General features: G+C 41.8%; 1 protein-coding gene across 1 annotated transcript; it reads left to right on the top strand.

Moving 5' to 3' along the window:
- The first annotated feature begins 743 nt into the window (after positions 1-743).
- Positions 744-11,130, top strand: mcoln1b (mucolipin TRP cation channel 1b). Its single transcript, XM_072369338.1, has 13 exons — positions 744-932; positions 1,431-1,675; positions 1,771-1,932; positions 2,990-3,146; positions 3,627-3,708; positions 3,799-3,895; positions 4,995-5,094; positions 5,187-5,293; positions 5,837-5,986; positions 6,105-6,206; positions 6,295-6,417; positions 7,173-7,379; positions 8,766-11,130. Exons 1-13 carry the CDS (start codon positions 890-892, stop codon positions 8,898-8,900), a joined length of 1,710 nt encoding a protein of 569 aa, XP_072225439.1. The 5' UTR covers positions 744-889; the 3' UTR covers positions 8,901-11,130.
- Positions 11,131-16,033: the final 4,903 nt, after the last annotated feature.

Below are 16,033 nucleotides of genomic sequence, written 5' to 3'. Positions count from 1 at the left end.
AACAAAGTCCTGTGCAGACTGGCAGGTTTATTCAGCAGTTGCATTCAGGTCATAATTGAGCCGCTCCTGAAACTATGGCCCTCGCTGCCGGCCTGTTCCTCTGTGCTTTGTAACATTTTTACTGGTCAATGTTAAGAACAGCTGCTCATACGTGAAGCATTCTACCAAAGTTTGTTTGGTTGCTGCTGATGGTTCACTCAGTTAAAAACTGGAAATTGTAATTTTGCAAACAGTGTTTTATTATCTATTATTTCTTTTTACTTTTTAGTTTGTGAGTTTGTGCCTTAAGATAGCCAAATATTTGCTCTCAAGCACAGAAAAATTATCGATTTGCTTATTTATCTATCAAATATGTCCCCTTTAACATTCTGGGGTAAATTCAAATGGACATATTTTAATGAGGCAAGAAAAATTGCGTGATTAATATAATTAATCACGCAATAATTGATCATTACTACACATTTCACTTGCTATGTAATCTATATACGTGAAATTTAAACTATTTGAATAATCCCATGCATCAAAGTGTCGACAGAGAGGTCCAGGACCTCAGTGGATCTAAAATGTTGACAGAACCCTGCTGATAATGTGCTCACCTTATAATCGACAGCACCGTTTGTTCGTCTGTTATCATCATAAATGATTGAAACGCTCTTTGGAGCGCTCTTCTCGGCAGGGCTCGTTTTCCCAGCACAAGCGCTCATCCCGTCTGTCACGTGGTGGCGTCACGTGCGTATCAGGAAACTGCGATGTGTTTACCTATGTGCCATCCATCCACTGCGACACCGAGCGTCCCGTATCTGCAAGGAAATGCTGTGCTGTCATGAGATGAATCCGTGGTCTTTGTGCTGCTGATGTGAACCCCCCCCCACCCGACATCATCCCCAGCATGGCATCCTCAGGTCGCACCTGCATCCAAGACAACGCCACAGGTTCGTCAGTGCATCGTCTGGCCGGCGTGGTGTGGTTGTTTTTCTGCGCCAGAAACATTTGGTGTGATTCTCCTGCGCTTCGGGATTTTACGCAAAATCCCTCAGATAACGTTTCCAGCCCTCTGCATCTCTGCTCGTTGTTCTGTTGGCGTGTGCAGGTGTTTTTTTATTATTATTTTTTTTATCTTACTGCTGCTCTGCCTCAACCAGGCAGTATTCTGTAATCTGACAATGTGGGTTTGATGCGCTTGGAATCTGCAACACCTGACATTGAATTAAGATCGTTTGTTATGAAAACACTGCCTCTTGCATGATGGGAAGTGTAGGATTGAGAGCTTTTACAGCGGCCACCTGACTCAGCTGCTTTGATTGTGATCATGTGATGTGCTTTCTGAAAATACACTCCTTAATGCCCCCTTTAGCCCCTTTAAAAGGTCAATGACACTTCCTCCCCCACCCCACCCAAAACAAATCACTGAATTTCTTTGTATTTCTTAGAGAAGGACAAGCTGTTCTCCTCCGTTTCCAGTTATGGATCCCAGGATGTGCTGGGAGGTGGGAGCCCCCGTCCCCCTTGTCTGGTGGGCTCTGAGCTATCCCGGCACTTTGAAGAAGAGGAGGAGGCCCTGCGAAGGAAACTGAAGTACTTCTTCATGAGTCCTTGTGATAAGTATCACGCAAAGGGACGCAAGCCGTTCAAACTGGGCCTGCAGCTGCTTAAAATCATCATCGTGACTGTTCAGGTGAGTGTGGCCCTTACGAATCATTGTGTCCCAGCTAATCATGCTTAATGTCGTGTTCACGCTTGATTTGTTTTGTTTGTGGCTCTGCCTCCTAGTTGGTGCTTTTTGGACTCAGCAACCAGATGGTCGTGACATTCAAAGAGGAAAACACGGCAGCATTCAAGCACCTCTTCCTCAAGGGTTACCAGGACAACGCTGCTCAGGCTGTCCACACACAGGCGGAGCTGTACAGCCAAATCCACTTTGCAATACAGCAGGTAGCCTTAGGATTGTTAAAAAGAGACTGAAGTATGTTTCATCTGTAGAATTTAAAGCAATTTAACACCATTTTGTGCATAAGTCACCCCTCATTTCTTCATATTTTTGCCTCCAAGCAGCCAGGCTTTTTTTTTAATCTTTGAAAGTGGTCTTCAGCAACAGCTCTCTAGGCTTTCTGAAGGTCTTTTTTTTTTTTTTGGACATTGGCTGCTTTTTCACTCGTTTTCAGTCCAGTCCTTGTACCTGATCATTTTCAGAGGAATTAGTTTGTTTTGCGAGTTAAACCACCAGGTCCCTCACTCAAGGGGTGAACCCATGCAAAAAAATATTGTAAATAGCATCTTCAGGCATTTTGTTACAAGCAGCCTCCTGCACATTTGAGTAATTTATTCCTATATATTCAGCTGCATCTGCAAAAAAAGGCCAAAGATAACACAGCTTGACAGACGGAAAATAGTAATTTGGCACCAGCTAGGTGATTCCCAAAGAGCTATTAGCTGAAAACTCGACATATCTATCTCTCAGACTGAGAAAACACTATCTACAGCATGATGAACAGTAGCTGAAAGGGATGTCCTTAAGAAAGAGGGGAAAACATCGAGCAAATACCTGACACAGGACTTGAAAGATGCATCTGGACCTTCAGTTGATCCATCTACTGTTCACTGAAGCCTCATCAGAAATGGTCTCCATGGAAGGGTGGCTGTCAAGAAGTCAGTCTTAATGAAGGGAAACAGGGAGAAAAGGCTGAGCTATGCCAAATGACACAAGAAGTGGACTGAAAATCAGTGGCAACAGGTCTTATGGAGGGATGAATCCTCCCCAGAGCCCGGACCTCAACATTATTGAAGCAGTGTGGGATCATCTGACAGAGAACGGAACAAAAGGCAGCCGACATCCAAAGAAGAGCTTTGGGATGTCCTTCAAAAAGCCTGGAGAACTATTCCTGAAGACTACTTCCTTGCGAAATATACAAAAATAAGGGTTGTCTTAAGACTGTTGTGCAATCCTTTTGGTAACTTTTTATTTTAGCTGCGCTGCTCTTTATCTCTGCAGTATTTAGCCCTACCCGAGATCGCGCTTGGTCGATACGCGTATGTGATGGACGTTGGTGTAAAAGGAAATGCACTCTCCCTCTGCCAGAGGTACTTCAGGAATGGGACCGTCGACCCCGTCAATGATACGTTTGACATTGACCCCCATGTGGTTACAGGTGGGAACACCTTTCTCTCTTTGACTCAAAGCCTGGCGTTATTCCCATCCTACCGGTGTTTTCTGAGGCTGTTTCCATGCTCCCAGTGTCAAAAGCTGCTCTGAAACCGTGTCCTGCTTTGAACAACTTTGAATATGTGCTGTCAGTGGAAACACAGTTTACACGTCTTTTTTTCCATGTACTTTACTAACGGCATCAAACTGTATGTTTTCTTGGGAAAGGACTTATTTGCGTACATCTGCTGATTTGGCAGAGGCTGTTGTCAGTGCATGATAAGTTGTTAAAATAAGATAAAGCTGATAAAAGCCTTAATGCTCACCTCCGTGAGGCCGGTTCTGCATTTAGATGCTATGAGGAAGTGTAGGAATGTGGCGTGGAGTTCATGTGCTGTGGAAAATTACTCGTATGGCTTTGAAACATCACTTCCTTGTGTGGTATATTTCGGTTCCCTCACGGCTATTTTCTGATTTCATTTTCCAGATTGCGTCGGGCTGAATCCTCCTTCGAACACTTCTGCTCCTGGAAACAGTGACTACAAGAATTTCACTCTGGAGTTTTACCTGTTAGATGTTTTTTTTTTTTTTAAATCTCCAGGTTTAGCTGTGCACGTTGAAATCTCAGCCAATCTATTTGTTGTGTACTTTGTCTCCAGGCTGATCAATGTGACGATTGACTTCCAGCTGAAGGCTATCAACATCCAGACCATAATAAACAATGAAATCCCGGACTGCTACACCTTTGCCATCACAGTGAGCTTGCTCTTTAATGACTGCATCCCAGTACAGTGCAAAGCAGATTGTGTTCCTTTTTGTCTACACACACAGTCCCACGACCGTGTCCTTCCTCAACAACTCGCCTACGTCCACTTACTTCATGTCAGGGGTTGTCTTGAACAGTTCACGTGAAAACGTATTCAATCCTTTGAAAAAATAAAGCACTGCGCCAAATAGTTTATTTCCTTACATATTCATAACAGGTATCATCCTAGATTCAAAAAGTTAACGACAAGTCCAAATAAATACGGTCCAATCCATTTCTAATCCAATATTGTCATTGTTATTATTTGAATCCATTAAAGCTAAAGGATTATAATACTGTTCAGTCCAATTCATTCCAATCTAGTTCAGTTAAAATTCATCATAATCTGATTCAAACCAATTCATTCAGAATAAAAGATTTAAACAAATTCAAACAATTCAGCCCAATTTATTATAATCCAATTGAATTCAATATATTATAATCAAGTTCAAACCAGTTCATTCGATTCCAATCAGATCCAGATCATCATAATCCAATTCATTATTATCCTTTATGGACATCATTATCATAAGGTTTAAACATATTCAGTTTAATCCAGAATGGTCCAGTTCACTGTAATCCAGTTCAATCTGATTCGTTATAATCAAGTTCAAACCAGTTCATTACAGTCCACATGATCCATTTCATTATAATCCAATTGTGTCCGGTTAATTTTTTTTTCCATTTAAGCAGCTTCAATATAATCAAGTTCAAACCAGTTTCATTATAATTAAATTAAATTTATTATTTAATTTATTCAAACTAATTAATCACAATTACAATCAAAACAATAATTACTTTTGGGAGTATTGATAATCAAAATACCTTTGAAAATGTATTTAGCTACTGCAGAGTGGAACCAAATAACTTCATGTGGTCAAACTTTGAGTTCTTAAATAAAGATTTCATAAGGTCGCGACTTAATAGAAGTAAGTTGAATAAGTAATTAAGAGATTAACATTTAACAAAGATGATATTTAATTCAAGACATCGCAGTTAACTTAACATTTTCATACCCAGTTGTTGATCTGTGTTTGTATGTGCTCTCAGATCGTCATGGACAACAGGGCGCACAGCGGCAAAGTCAGGATCAGTCTGCTGAACCAGGCCTCCATAAAAGAGTGCAAAGACCCCAACGTGTCTGGACATGGTGAGTGGATGAGTGGGTGACTCATTGATTCATCCGTCACTTGATTGTCTTAATCGTCTGTGATCCCTCCTGTTTCCGTCCTCCTCTGTCAGCGGAGAACTACGCTCGAGAGGTTTTTGATGTGTTGGTGGCAATCGTCTGCCTGTTGTCTCTGTTGCTGTGCGGTCGCTCCATCCTCCGAGGAGTCCTCCTGCAGCACGTAAGAACAGAAGACAACTTCCACTCCATGTCGGATTGTTATTTTGTCCATTACCAATACATGGTAACCGTTGGCATTTTAGTTTAAACGGAAATGTCACCGTATATTATATCTTATATATATTATTTTACTGTATATTATGTTGTCTGTGTGTTTGTGCTTGAGAGCAAGAGCAAAGAAAACAAGGGCCCGCTCATAAAAACATTGCGTGGTTACGCTGCTAGTGGTTGAAATCTCCACAGTGTACCTTTAACTGGAAATTTGTGAATGGATTTTAAAGCAACACTGGATGTATTTTTAACCCTTAACACTAGTAATTCAAGCTCCCCCAGGTCCGGTAGCATTACACTACATTGTCTCTTGACATTTTTGGTGGTCTCTGGAGGTGTCTTTGTTAGTCTCCTCAGCATGACAACAAATTCACGTGTGTAGTTGTGCATAAGGAGGGCTCAGACTACATCCCACAGCTGTAGGGGGATACCCTGGTGATGATTTCATCAGAATGTCAGCTGATTGTGCCCCCCCCCCCCCCCCTCCACCCAGGAGTATGTGCAGTTTTTTCAACACAAACTTGGCCGCAGTGTGAGCTGGGGAGACAGAATGGACTTCATCAACGGCTGGTATATCCTTCTTATTGTCAGCGACATGTTCACCATCATCGGCAGCTTCATCAAAATCGGGATAGAGTCCAAGGTAAGCATGGTGCGCTGTCTGTAAGATTTCTTGCTACTTCTTACACCGTGTTAGAACTTGGAGCAGCAGAATACTTTGTTTATTGGCTGATTAACACCATCTCTCCTGTGTGATGTAGAACCTGTCATCATATGACGTGTGTGGTATCCTGCTGGGAACGTCCACTCTGCTTGTGTGGGTGGGAGTCATCCGCTACCTCAGCTTCTTTCAGAAATACAATGTACGTGAAGCCTTTTCATTTCATCCTGCATGCGTGACTTTAATCTGCATTTTGCTGACTTGGCTGTCCTCTCCTCTTATTCCCGCAGATCTTGATTGTGACTCTAAGAGCTGCTTTTCCGAATGTTATCCGCTTCTGCTGCTGTGCGGCTGCTATTTATTTGGGATACTGCTTCTGTGGATGGATTGTATTGGGGCCCTATCACACCAAGGTAGCGCACACACTGCATTGCCTTTAACCGGGCATGAGTCATTCAGACTAAAAGTACAGTCATATGGGGAAAAAAATGGATGAGAATGTGTAAGCTTTGACATGTCAGGACATCTAATCACCATGACATATTAGTTTCATTATATACTTAAGAAAAACTAAGTGTGTAACTGTCACACATGGTCAGTGTATGACAAACACTGTTTTGTGTAGTACATCCTCACTATTTCCTAAGTAAATAAGAGGATAGTTCACAGCCAGGTGCTGGAGGGCTGATGATTTGGGCTTGTTCTGCAGCCAGAGGAGCTGGACACCTTGCAGACATTGAGTCCACCGTGAACTCCTCTGTTTACCAAAGTATTCTGGAGTCAAATGAGTCAAACATAAACTACCGAATCAAGGGGGTTACTTAGTTGGTGTACAATGTCTGTGCATTTTGGCTCAGTATTTGTCAAAGAACTGATGCCACAGTGTGATATGGTAAGTGCTGTTGTTCATCTGAGGTTGTGTTTACCTCATTTTAAGACCCGCTGAGGACCACATGATGTTTTTATTATGTCCTGATACACAAAACCTTCAAATTCACACATGGCTGTGCTCCTTTTCACATGGCTGTACATGTCATAAACTGCTCCCAGCTTATCGTTTTATTGCTATGTAACTACTGAGAGAAGAAAACTGATTAGGTATGAATCATGACGACGTTCTGTTTACAGGTTTTGCTCTTTCCAACCTAAATTCCCCTCGTGTTCACAGTTTCGCTCGCTGTCCATGGTGTCGGAGTGCTTGTTTTCCCTGATCAACGGAGACGACATGTTCGTAACATTTTCTGAGATGGAGCAAAGTGGCACACTCGTGTGGATCTTCAGCCAGGTCTATCTTTACACCTTCATCTCGCTCTTCATCTACATGGTGCTGTCCCTCTTCATCGCACTCATCACCGGAGCCTACGACACCATTATGGTAAAGTGACTGCTTTTGGTTTGATTTTTTTAGCCACTCTAGTGTTTGTCAGTCTGAAGTATCTCAACAACATCCCATCAGTCTTAGGTGTACTTTCTGTTTTGAGATAATGTTTTACATATTGGGACAATTAAAGACCTTCTGGTCCTTCTCGGGTCTTAACTTCAGGTAAATACAAGTTCGGTATGAACATCATCTGACATATTACACACAAAAACAAAATACAGAAGCAGTGAGTGAAAAACTAAGAACGCTCCATTGTTCAGGAGATGGTAGTATCAAGTTCAGTAGCACTAACCTGAAGTAATTTAAGTACAAAGTAACAGTACAGAAAGTATGATTTTATCAGTCTCTCACATTCTTGTGGAGGAATTTTGGTCCCCTTCTCTTTACATTGCTTCAGTTCCTTCAGTTCCTTCAGTTCACTGAGGTTTGCACCTTGATTCTTTCCTTTTTCACACTTTCTGTTGTAGGTTTGCTGCTGTTTTTGGGTTCATTGCCCTGTTGATGACCCAGTTTCAGCCAAACTTTAGCTGTCAGACAGATGACCTCACATTTGACTCTAGAATGCTTTGGTATCCAGAGGAGTTTACGATGGACTGATTTGCTGTGTTTGGTTTTCTCCAAGCATGCTGCTGTGCATTATGACCGAACATCTCCACTTTGGGCTTGTTTGTCCAAAGGACATTGTTCCACAAGTCTTGTGGTTTGTTCATATGTAACTTTACAAACCTAAGCTGTGTTGCCATGTTCTTTTACAAAAGAGGCTTTCCAAACCAGCCATACTTGTTCAGTCTTTTTCTAACTGTTCTGTCATGAACTTTAACATTTAACATGCTAACTGAGGCCTGTAGAGTCTGAGATGTAGCTCTTGGGTTTCTCTGAGAGTTGTACAGTCTGACCTTGCTGGGATATTCACTCATCGATTGGCAGCTGTTCTAAAGTGTTTTCCACTTATGAATAATCATACACATTGTAGAATAATGACCTTATAACCCTTCCCAGAGTGATGGGCAGCAACAGTTGCTTCTCTAAGATAATTGCTAACGTCTTTCTTTCCTCCTTGGCATTGCATTAACACACACCCGAATGCTCCAGACTGCAAACGTCTGCTTTTATGGAGGTCCTCACATTTACTAATGATCAGTTAATCAAGTGTGTTTGATTAGCTGCACCTGCCTGCTACTCACCCTCTTAATTCCTTCTTAACCAGTAAGGATGTACTTAGTTTTTTTCCACACTGCTTCTTCATTTTGACTCTGTGTTGTTGAAATGAATAATAATGTCACAGTGTTATGTGTTGTTGTTCATCTGAGTTTATTTTGTGCCAACCTATTGTGTCACATTGCTATATGGAAAATCTTTAGCTCTCTTGTCTTCCCACAGGCTCAAACACAGGACCAGGTTCGCATCACAGATTTGCACGCATTCATCGCACAGTGCACAGACACACCCAGTTCTGGCAAGTTCCGTGGCCCTGAGGGGTCTTCCTGCTCCTTCCTCTGCTGCTGTGAGTGGTGAGGAGGAGGACGTGATGAATGCACAGAAGCAGTAACCAGCATGTGTGTGAAAGAGCAAGAGACTCTTGAATTATTTTTTTTTGTGTGTGTGTGTGTGTGTGTGTGTGTGTTTTGCCCTCTATCTTTAAAGCACCACATTTCCACTCCAATGACAGCTGATAGCAATTGCACTCCTTTCTCCAGACGCTCAGCAGGGATGATAAACGCCTGGAGAGTGAACTGACTGACCTTGGACCACTGTGTCCGCTGAAGTCTGTGTTTGAATTTTGCATTTAAATTTGTGCTGGAATGGTAGATTGTACTGCACAGTCACAAGCCCTATAGCCTGCCTCAGCTTTTGTATTGTATGAATAATTTATTGCCTCTTTTTGAAATGTCAGATTATTAGAGCTTAGATGACTAGCCACATAATGCCAGTAAACACATTCATCGCTGTGGACTGGAACCAGGGTCCACCAAGTGGTATGAAGGCAACTTTTCACTTGAATGATCCACTTTGTCCAGGGTTTATATAAACATTTAATTGTCTACATTGTTACTTAAGCGACTTTTTGTGCCTCTTGATTTTGTAAATATAAGCCTACAACTTGTGGGTTTTAGCTGCAGTAGAACTTGCACAAGAGTCAATCAAGCAAGATGAAAAAGAGACTAGCTATTATCTTGACGTTTGATTGCATTTGCTTGTGTGGCGTTTTTTTTTCATTCAAGGCTTTTCCTGCACTCCAGTTTAATTTGCTTGCTCCACATCCCCTTTGTTCTCATCCTCCTGTGGCTGAAAGGAGATGATGGCTGCATGGGGAAGGACAAGCCCCGGAGCCAACCAGTTAACCATCAATATGTATGAACTGTTTCTGCTATAAGGACCCAAGTGACTGCGTAATCTTAACGCACTGTGAGACAGAGCATTTAAATGATATTCCTATTGGACAATTAGGATTGAAACCATCTCGAGATGGGTTTTTAGGAAGGTGTGCTGCAGAGGAACGTTTTGGGAAAAGCACATTTTGTTAGGCTAAATACCACATCTTCAAGCTAAATGCATTCTTGATTCTTCTTTAGTTTTCTTATCCGTTTTAATCAGTGGGTCTGTTTCATTAATCTCAAACAAACCTAAATATATGATTTGAAGGTAACCACAGGAAATCACATCAACTCCACCAGACTGCTGCTTTGCTAAATTAGGCTAAGCTAAGCTAGTTTCCTTTGGGCTGTTCACCAGATGTTAGGTTTTTCTACACTGTGATTTAATGCCTATTGTCTTATTTGTGCTGCATGACAAGCTCAGCCACTAAGATGTTGAATATCAAAAAGAACAGTTGTGTTCCAACAGCGGAAAATACTACCATAGCATTTCAGTAAAAGCTAATTTATAATCTTACCTAGCATTACCTAGCTTACTTTAGTTAGTTAGTTTTTTTCTTTGTTTTGTTTTTTTTATTTTTTAGTTAATTTAAAAAAAAATTGTTTATCATAGCTTTTAACCTTTGCAATTACGGAGGATGAGCCCTTTTATGCCTTGAAAAATGCTAATCAACCTCTGGAATTACAGTATTTTTCAAGATATGATATTCATGATAGAGAGAGATGTCCAAAAATTTGGTCTAACTCGGTTTTCGGCCAAATCTGTATTTTTCGTAGGGTTGTATTGCATGTACTGTAGGCAGTTGTTAAAGTTGTGTCAGTATTTCATATTAAATTGATGCTATGCGTGAAAGGATAATGGCTGGGTAAAGGTACCTCTACAAACTGGCACTCCTCCATTCTTTTAGGAAAGGCTCATTTATGTTAAGTGTACTGTCGTTTTCTCTCTCTTCCTTCGGTTTAGAATGTTGTTTTTTTTTAATAAATTGAATCCATATTGTTTACCATCCTAAAAAGGTAGAAAATGTTCTTTTATATATACTTATTTATTTGCAATTAATACTGTTGTACAGATTAAATTGATTTGACTGTGCTGCATGGGAGTCATACATCACAGTTGCACTATCAACGAATGCATCTGCTAATGTTTTTGCCTCACTTACGGGAAGGCTCATCGTTGTTGTAACGGTTTCATAGTCACGGTTACTTCTTGCTCTGTTTGTCCGCTTGCACTTTCTTTTTTTTAATCATTCTTATCTGACTTTGTGAAGAAACGGGTTATAGTTAAAAGCCATGGGAATGATTTGGTTTGGAGGTTATGTAGGTTTTTGCCTTTTTTTTCCGTGCAGATGCTGTCTGTCTTCGGCTAAATAAACTCGAAAGGCACTCAAACTGCGTGTTCTAGTGTTTCTTACTGTATGTCAAAACAGTCGTGAAGAAATGTGGTGACATCCAAGTATGTGACTTTTTAGAGAATAGGTCTCCTATGTAAAAATTGTTCCTGGCTGCATTGTGAAAGGCAATATTGAATGTTTACATTAATAAAAAAAAATTCAAATAAATGAACCTAACTTATTAAGCAAGAATAAACTGGAAGTTGTGCTAACAACGTCCTCAAAGACTCAGATTCAGACGGTCAGGTTTTCACACATTACAAACCTGGAGAACCAATCCAATCAGTCTTACTTTACTCTCCTTACTCTTCAATTTGGTTCAATTGTACATGTGCCTGGTACTTTTTTGGTGCCACTGGACACCACTAGAGGGGGAAAGCGTGCTCTCTCTGCTGCCGCCAGCTGCCCTATCACATAAAATCAATACAAGAAAAAGCAGTGCAGAAATTATAGGAAGGAAAAAAAAACGCAGGCAATTTAAGGATGTGGAGTAAAACATTACCTGCACTAAAGACAAATAATGCTGAGCAAGACACTTGACCTTCAAGTCTAGGAGGAGGCCGGATGCGTCAGCTGAAGAAACTCATTGTGCATGTCGAAACAAAGAGAAGCACGGGAGCACACAAAGTTCAAAGTAGACATGTGAAGAGGCACTTGCTACTACACTGGAGTGGATTTGCTGTGTACCTGCATACATTATTCACTGACGGACGCCAACAAGGCTGACACGGCAGCACTTAAAGTGAGAGGAACCAGCCAGTCAGCTCTGGATCTCATCGGGTTTTGGGTTAAAGGTGATTAAATAGTCCCATACAGAAGGAACACCATGGGGCAAGGCATTGCAATTTGTTTGCACTTTGTGAAGTCCGTCCCCAGCAGTTATCAATCCCCCAAAACTCATCTGTGCTCCTCAAAATTGTGCAATTCAATGTTTTTGACATTTAAAAAAAATCCTCATCGGTTTAGCAGATAGTTTTGGTATGACTTTATTTTTTTCTCATTTAGAGAATGGAGGAATCTAAAATATGGTCCCGCCCACATCCCCACCTGCCAGTAGATGCTAGTGGTTTGTAGCCTGGTGGCTATCATCCATTCCCTTAGCCAAGCTCAGTCCCTGCAGGTAGCAGCTAAAACCAGTCTAAAACCAGTTTGCTTGGCTAATGCGAGTCTGGGCAGCTAGCTGTTTCGTGCCTGCTGACTGAACTGGTCCGACTACTGACGGCTAGCGTCCGCTCTTCACACTGGGTCAAGCAGCTACAAGAGTCCAAGCTACAAGAGGAGTGCTTCTCACTTTATTGGTTCCCCACAGTGTATGCAAAATAGGTGTACAAAGCGACTATTTGAATAGAGAAGATTGACTGCTCCAATTTTACACGTGGAACAGAGGGGCTTGTCTAACGTTGCCTTTCTGAGACTGTAAGTGGTGCTTAAAAGCACTGCCATTGCACTGATTGCTGATTTTGCTCATGATGTGTCTTGTCACACATAAACACATCCTATGGATCTGTTGACATGGTTAAAAACTTTACAATTTAAACCAGTCTTTGAGTTTGTTAACAGAACAGAATCAGAACCTTGGGAGGCTGATCGATTTCTCATCTTCATTTACATTAAGATAATTCATGCCTTGGTGTACTAATTTGGTCCATTAAAGAGGTTCTCGTTGCCTTCCTTGTGCACAAGTTGCTTGTCAAAGAATGAAGAAGCATCCTGCATGTTAATGGCATTCTGTGCCGGCACGTTGTGTTCTTTTGGGAGTCCATGTTGTGCACAGAGAGCACCAGCTGCACCGGCGTGTGCTAACCTGTATCTGCCTGGTATTCAGTCACACACACACACCCTGTTTCTGACATTATCATATTCGAGTTATTAGTGTGAAGTGTTGCGCACGGTGATTATGCCTCTTTTGCATTTAAAAGCCACTTGTGATGATCTGCAACAGTGTCTGGTGAGATGGGTGTGTCCCACAGTGCCAGCTCTCAGATTTTCAGACCTGTGTGCAATCTGACTCTTCATGCTGGAATAAATTAAAGCCTGTGTCTGCTGCTGTTTCGAAGGACTAATGTGTTGTGTTAGAGTTTATGAAAGGTAGCAGACTGCAGGCCAGGTTTTTGGAGGTTGATCGAGCTCCAGGCCTTTTGTGCTCTGACCGCCTCAGCTGGACTGCGAGCTATGCGGAAAAAAACAATGAGATAAATAACACGGGAACTGTGTGCCGGGGTACACAGCCCTGCCCCTTCCTGTCTCCGCTGCTGCTCGCCTCCGCCTGTGTGAAAAAAAACACCTTCCTCCCTTTGTTGCACCCGGTCGACCGTGCCAATACGTCCATCAGCCTCAAGTCAGCAGGCACCGAACGGACCCGTACTCACCCTCACCCTCGTCTCCTTTCATGCCTTTTGTACAGTTGCACACACGCCTGCATGCATACTCTTCCCACAGTGTTATTCAGACACAGCTCCAGTATGTTGGTGTCTCATTTTGACCTCCGTACAGTCTGACCAGCTAAATGAACACTGAATTATTTCAGCAGATATTTCTATGGTTATAAACCAACCTCAAGGTGTGATTCAATAAAACGCATCAAATTGTTTAAAAGCAGATGCCACCTTGCAACAAGAAGAAGATGCCAATTTATTTGAGATGCATCCTTGCAAGCAATGGGCAGAGTGGTCTGAGGTCAGTCTGCTTCAGACGAACACAAACAAAGATTCCTTTTGGAAATCTGACGAGACATAAAGCGAGACCGAGGGATGTGATGTTGTCTCGATTTTCTGGGATCAGGTGCGTGCGTCGTGTTTATTTTCAGCTTTGAGCAATACTTTTCGACCATGAGCTCAAACTAAAAGAAAAAACAACACAAAATCAAATCTCCCCGGTGCAGCATTTGGAAAAAGACAAGTGCGCCACAGGCTTGACATGAAAAGAAGACCATCCAGAACAGACCAGCACACAAAAGCCTGGCTCTTGTAGACAGGGGCGGGCGGCTGCTGGGAGCTGAGCATGCAGCGCAGCAGACAGGCAGGCAAGTAGACAGCCGGCATGCCCACCCAGACTGTCTCTGATGAAAAGCTCTGTTCTGAAGAGGAGCATCACACAGAGAAACAAAAGCTTTTAGAGCGATGAAACAACGCCCTTCAATATCTAATATCTAATTTCGACAGAGAGAAATACGCAGCTTAAACAAAAACCCATACATACTCTACGGGTAGCGGTCTTTATGCCTTGCTGGTGAGCTCCCTTCAATCAGTGAGTATCTGTTCCCTCTGTGGCAGACTGAAGTAGTGGACAGGTGCACGTGTTTCATCTGTCAGCCGAAAATGTGACTTCTGAGAGAATAAATGCAAAAGAATGCAAGAGAATGCCTTTTAATTTGAATATAAGTTCAGTGAACTTGTTATGGCCAGAATCAAGCCAATCAACAGGTCTGAAATGCAGGATTTCTGAAGTCTTGATGCAACAGTAACATGGAAGGCGGACAATGCGGGCAACTTGATGCATGTGGTGCACCGTGTGTGTGTGTGTGTGTGTGTGTGTGCAGTGGAGCATGGAGAATAGAAGAAAAGAGTTTGAACAGTGGAGAGAAAGGGACATAGGGGCCTGGGGGGAGGGCAACAGACAACTGGGAGAAACTTGGACAAGAGAGTAGGGTGACTTGCAAGAGGTGACATCATCCTTAATTTGAATAATCCCCCAGCCTGGAAGGTGATTGGTTGTTCTCATAGAAAGAAGAGTTCCTCTCGCTATTCGTTATTCACCCCTTTCAATTTTGGCATGGCGGGCTGTCTGGTGAACGCTCCGTTCAAGGACTTTTACGAAGCTCAAATTTTTGAGGAAGAAAATAATTTTTCCTGTGCCACTGCCCACACGTACAGTTCAGAGAAAACCTGTGCTTCAACATTTTTGTCCTGTTACAAACGTTTTCTTCCTTTTATTTTACCTCAGAACATGTAGTGTGAGGATGTGACACATGATGTGTGACTGCACAATAAGGCATAGAGAGCAAATAGGACAGTACCTCAATTACGATTATGCCACATATGGCAATACTACTGAACTAGATCTAGGTGTACTAGGCTGTACCTATGGGTGCAGGTGGAAACAACCTGCCATGGACTTCTAATGAACCTGTCCAGACAGGATGACACTTCGCTGGATATTGTGCTTTGCTATGCATCCAACTGTCCAAAACAAATTTGTAATAAAATGATTATTCCACAGTTGGCCCCCCACAAGATTACTTATAATGATTAGAGTTTCACTTGGTAAATTCAGGTCTGATGCCGTCATGTGGGTTATCCAATATCTTTGCCCCTGCTGTTTCAGTATTGATTGTTTTCATCATCTACTAATTTGTTTCTTTTCTGGACTCACCACCAAAGTGTTTCAAATGTGTTGATAAAAATCTATCCATACATCTTCTATACCCACTTCATGTAATTCAGGGTCATGATGGAGTTGGGAGTCTGTCAGCTACCACTAGGCAAGAGGCAGGGCACACCCTGGACATAGCACTAGTCCACCACAGGGCCAATATTTGGATTTTGTTATTTGGACAGTAAAAGTACTTGCTAAATGCTATGCTAAACTAAGCAAAGCTGGCTGTGGCTATATAAAAAGTTCCCTGTAAGATGATAGAAAGTACATAAAATATTGATGCTTTCAAGTCACACAGGCTCACCTAAACACATTTAAAAGTCAAAATATTTAACATGAAAAACACAACACTAATACATATGGATATTTTTTTTGCTAACTTGGCTTAAATTTGTGACCACATCTAAATACTATGGCACAGCATAGAAGGATGAAATATCTATTCAACGGCAATTTATACAACTTAACTTCTAGCTGTTTTTATGGTTTATAGAGTAAGAATATT

Source organism: Leuresthes tenuis, unplaced genomic scaffold (genome assembly GCF_036924035.1).
Source record: "Leuresthes tenuis unplaced genomic scaffold, fLeuTen1.0.hap1 SCAF_17, whole genome shotgun sequence".
Classification (NCBI taxonomy): domain Eukaryota; kingdom Metazoa; phylum Chordata; class Actinopteri; order Atheriniformes; family Atherinopsidae; genus Leuresthes; species Leuresthes tenuis.
Note: the sequence above shows the minus strand (reverse complement) of the source record. Positions and strands in the feature narration are given on the sequence as shown.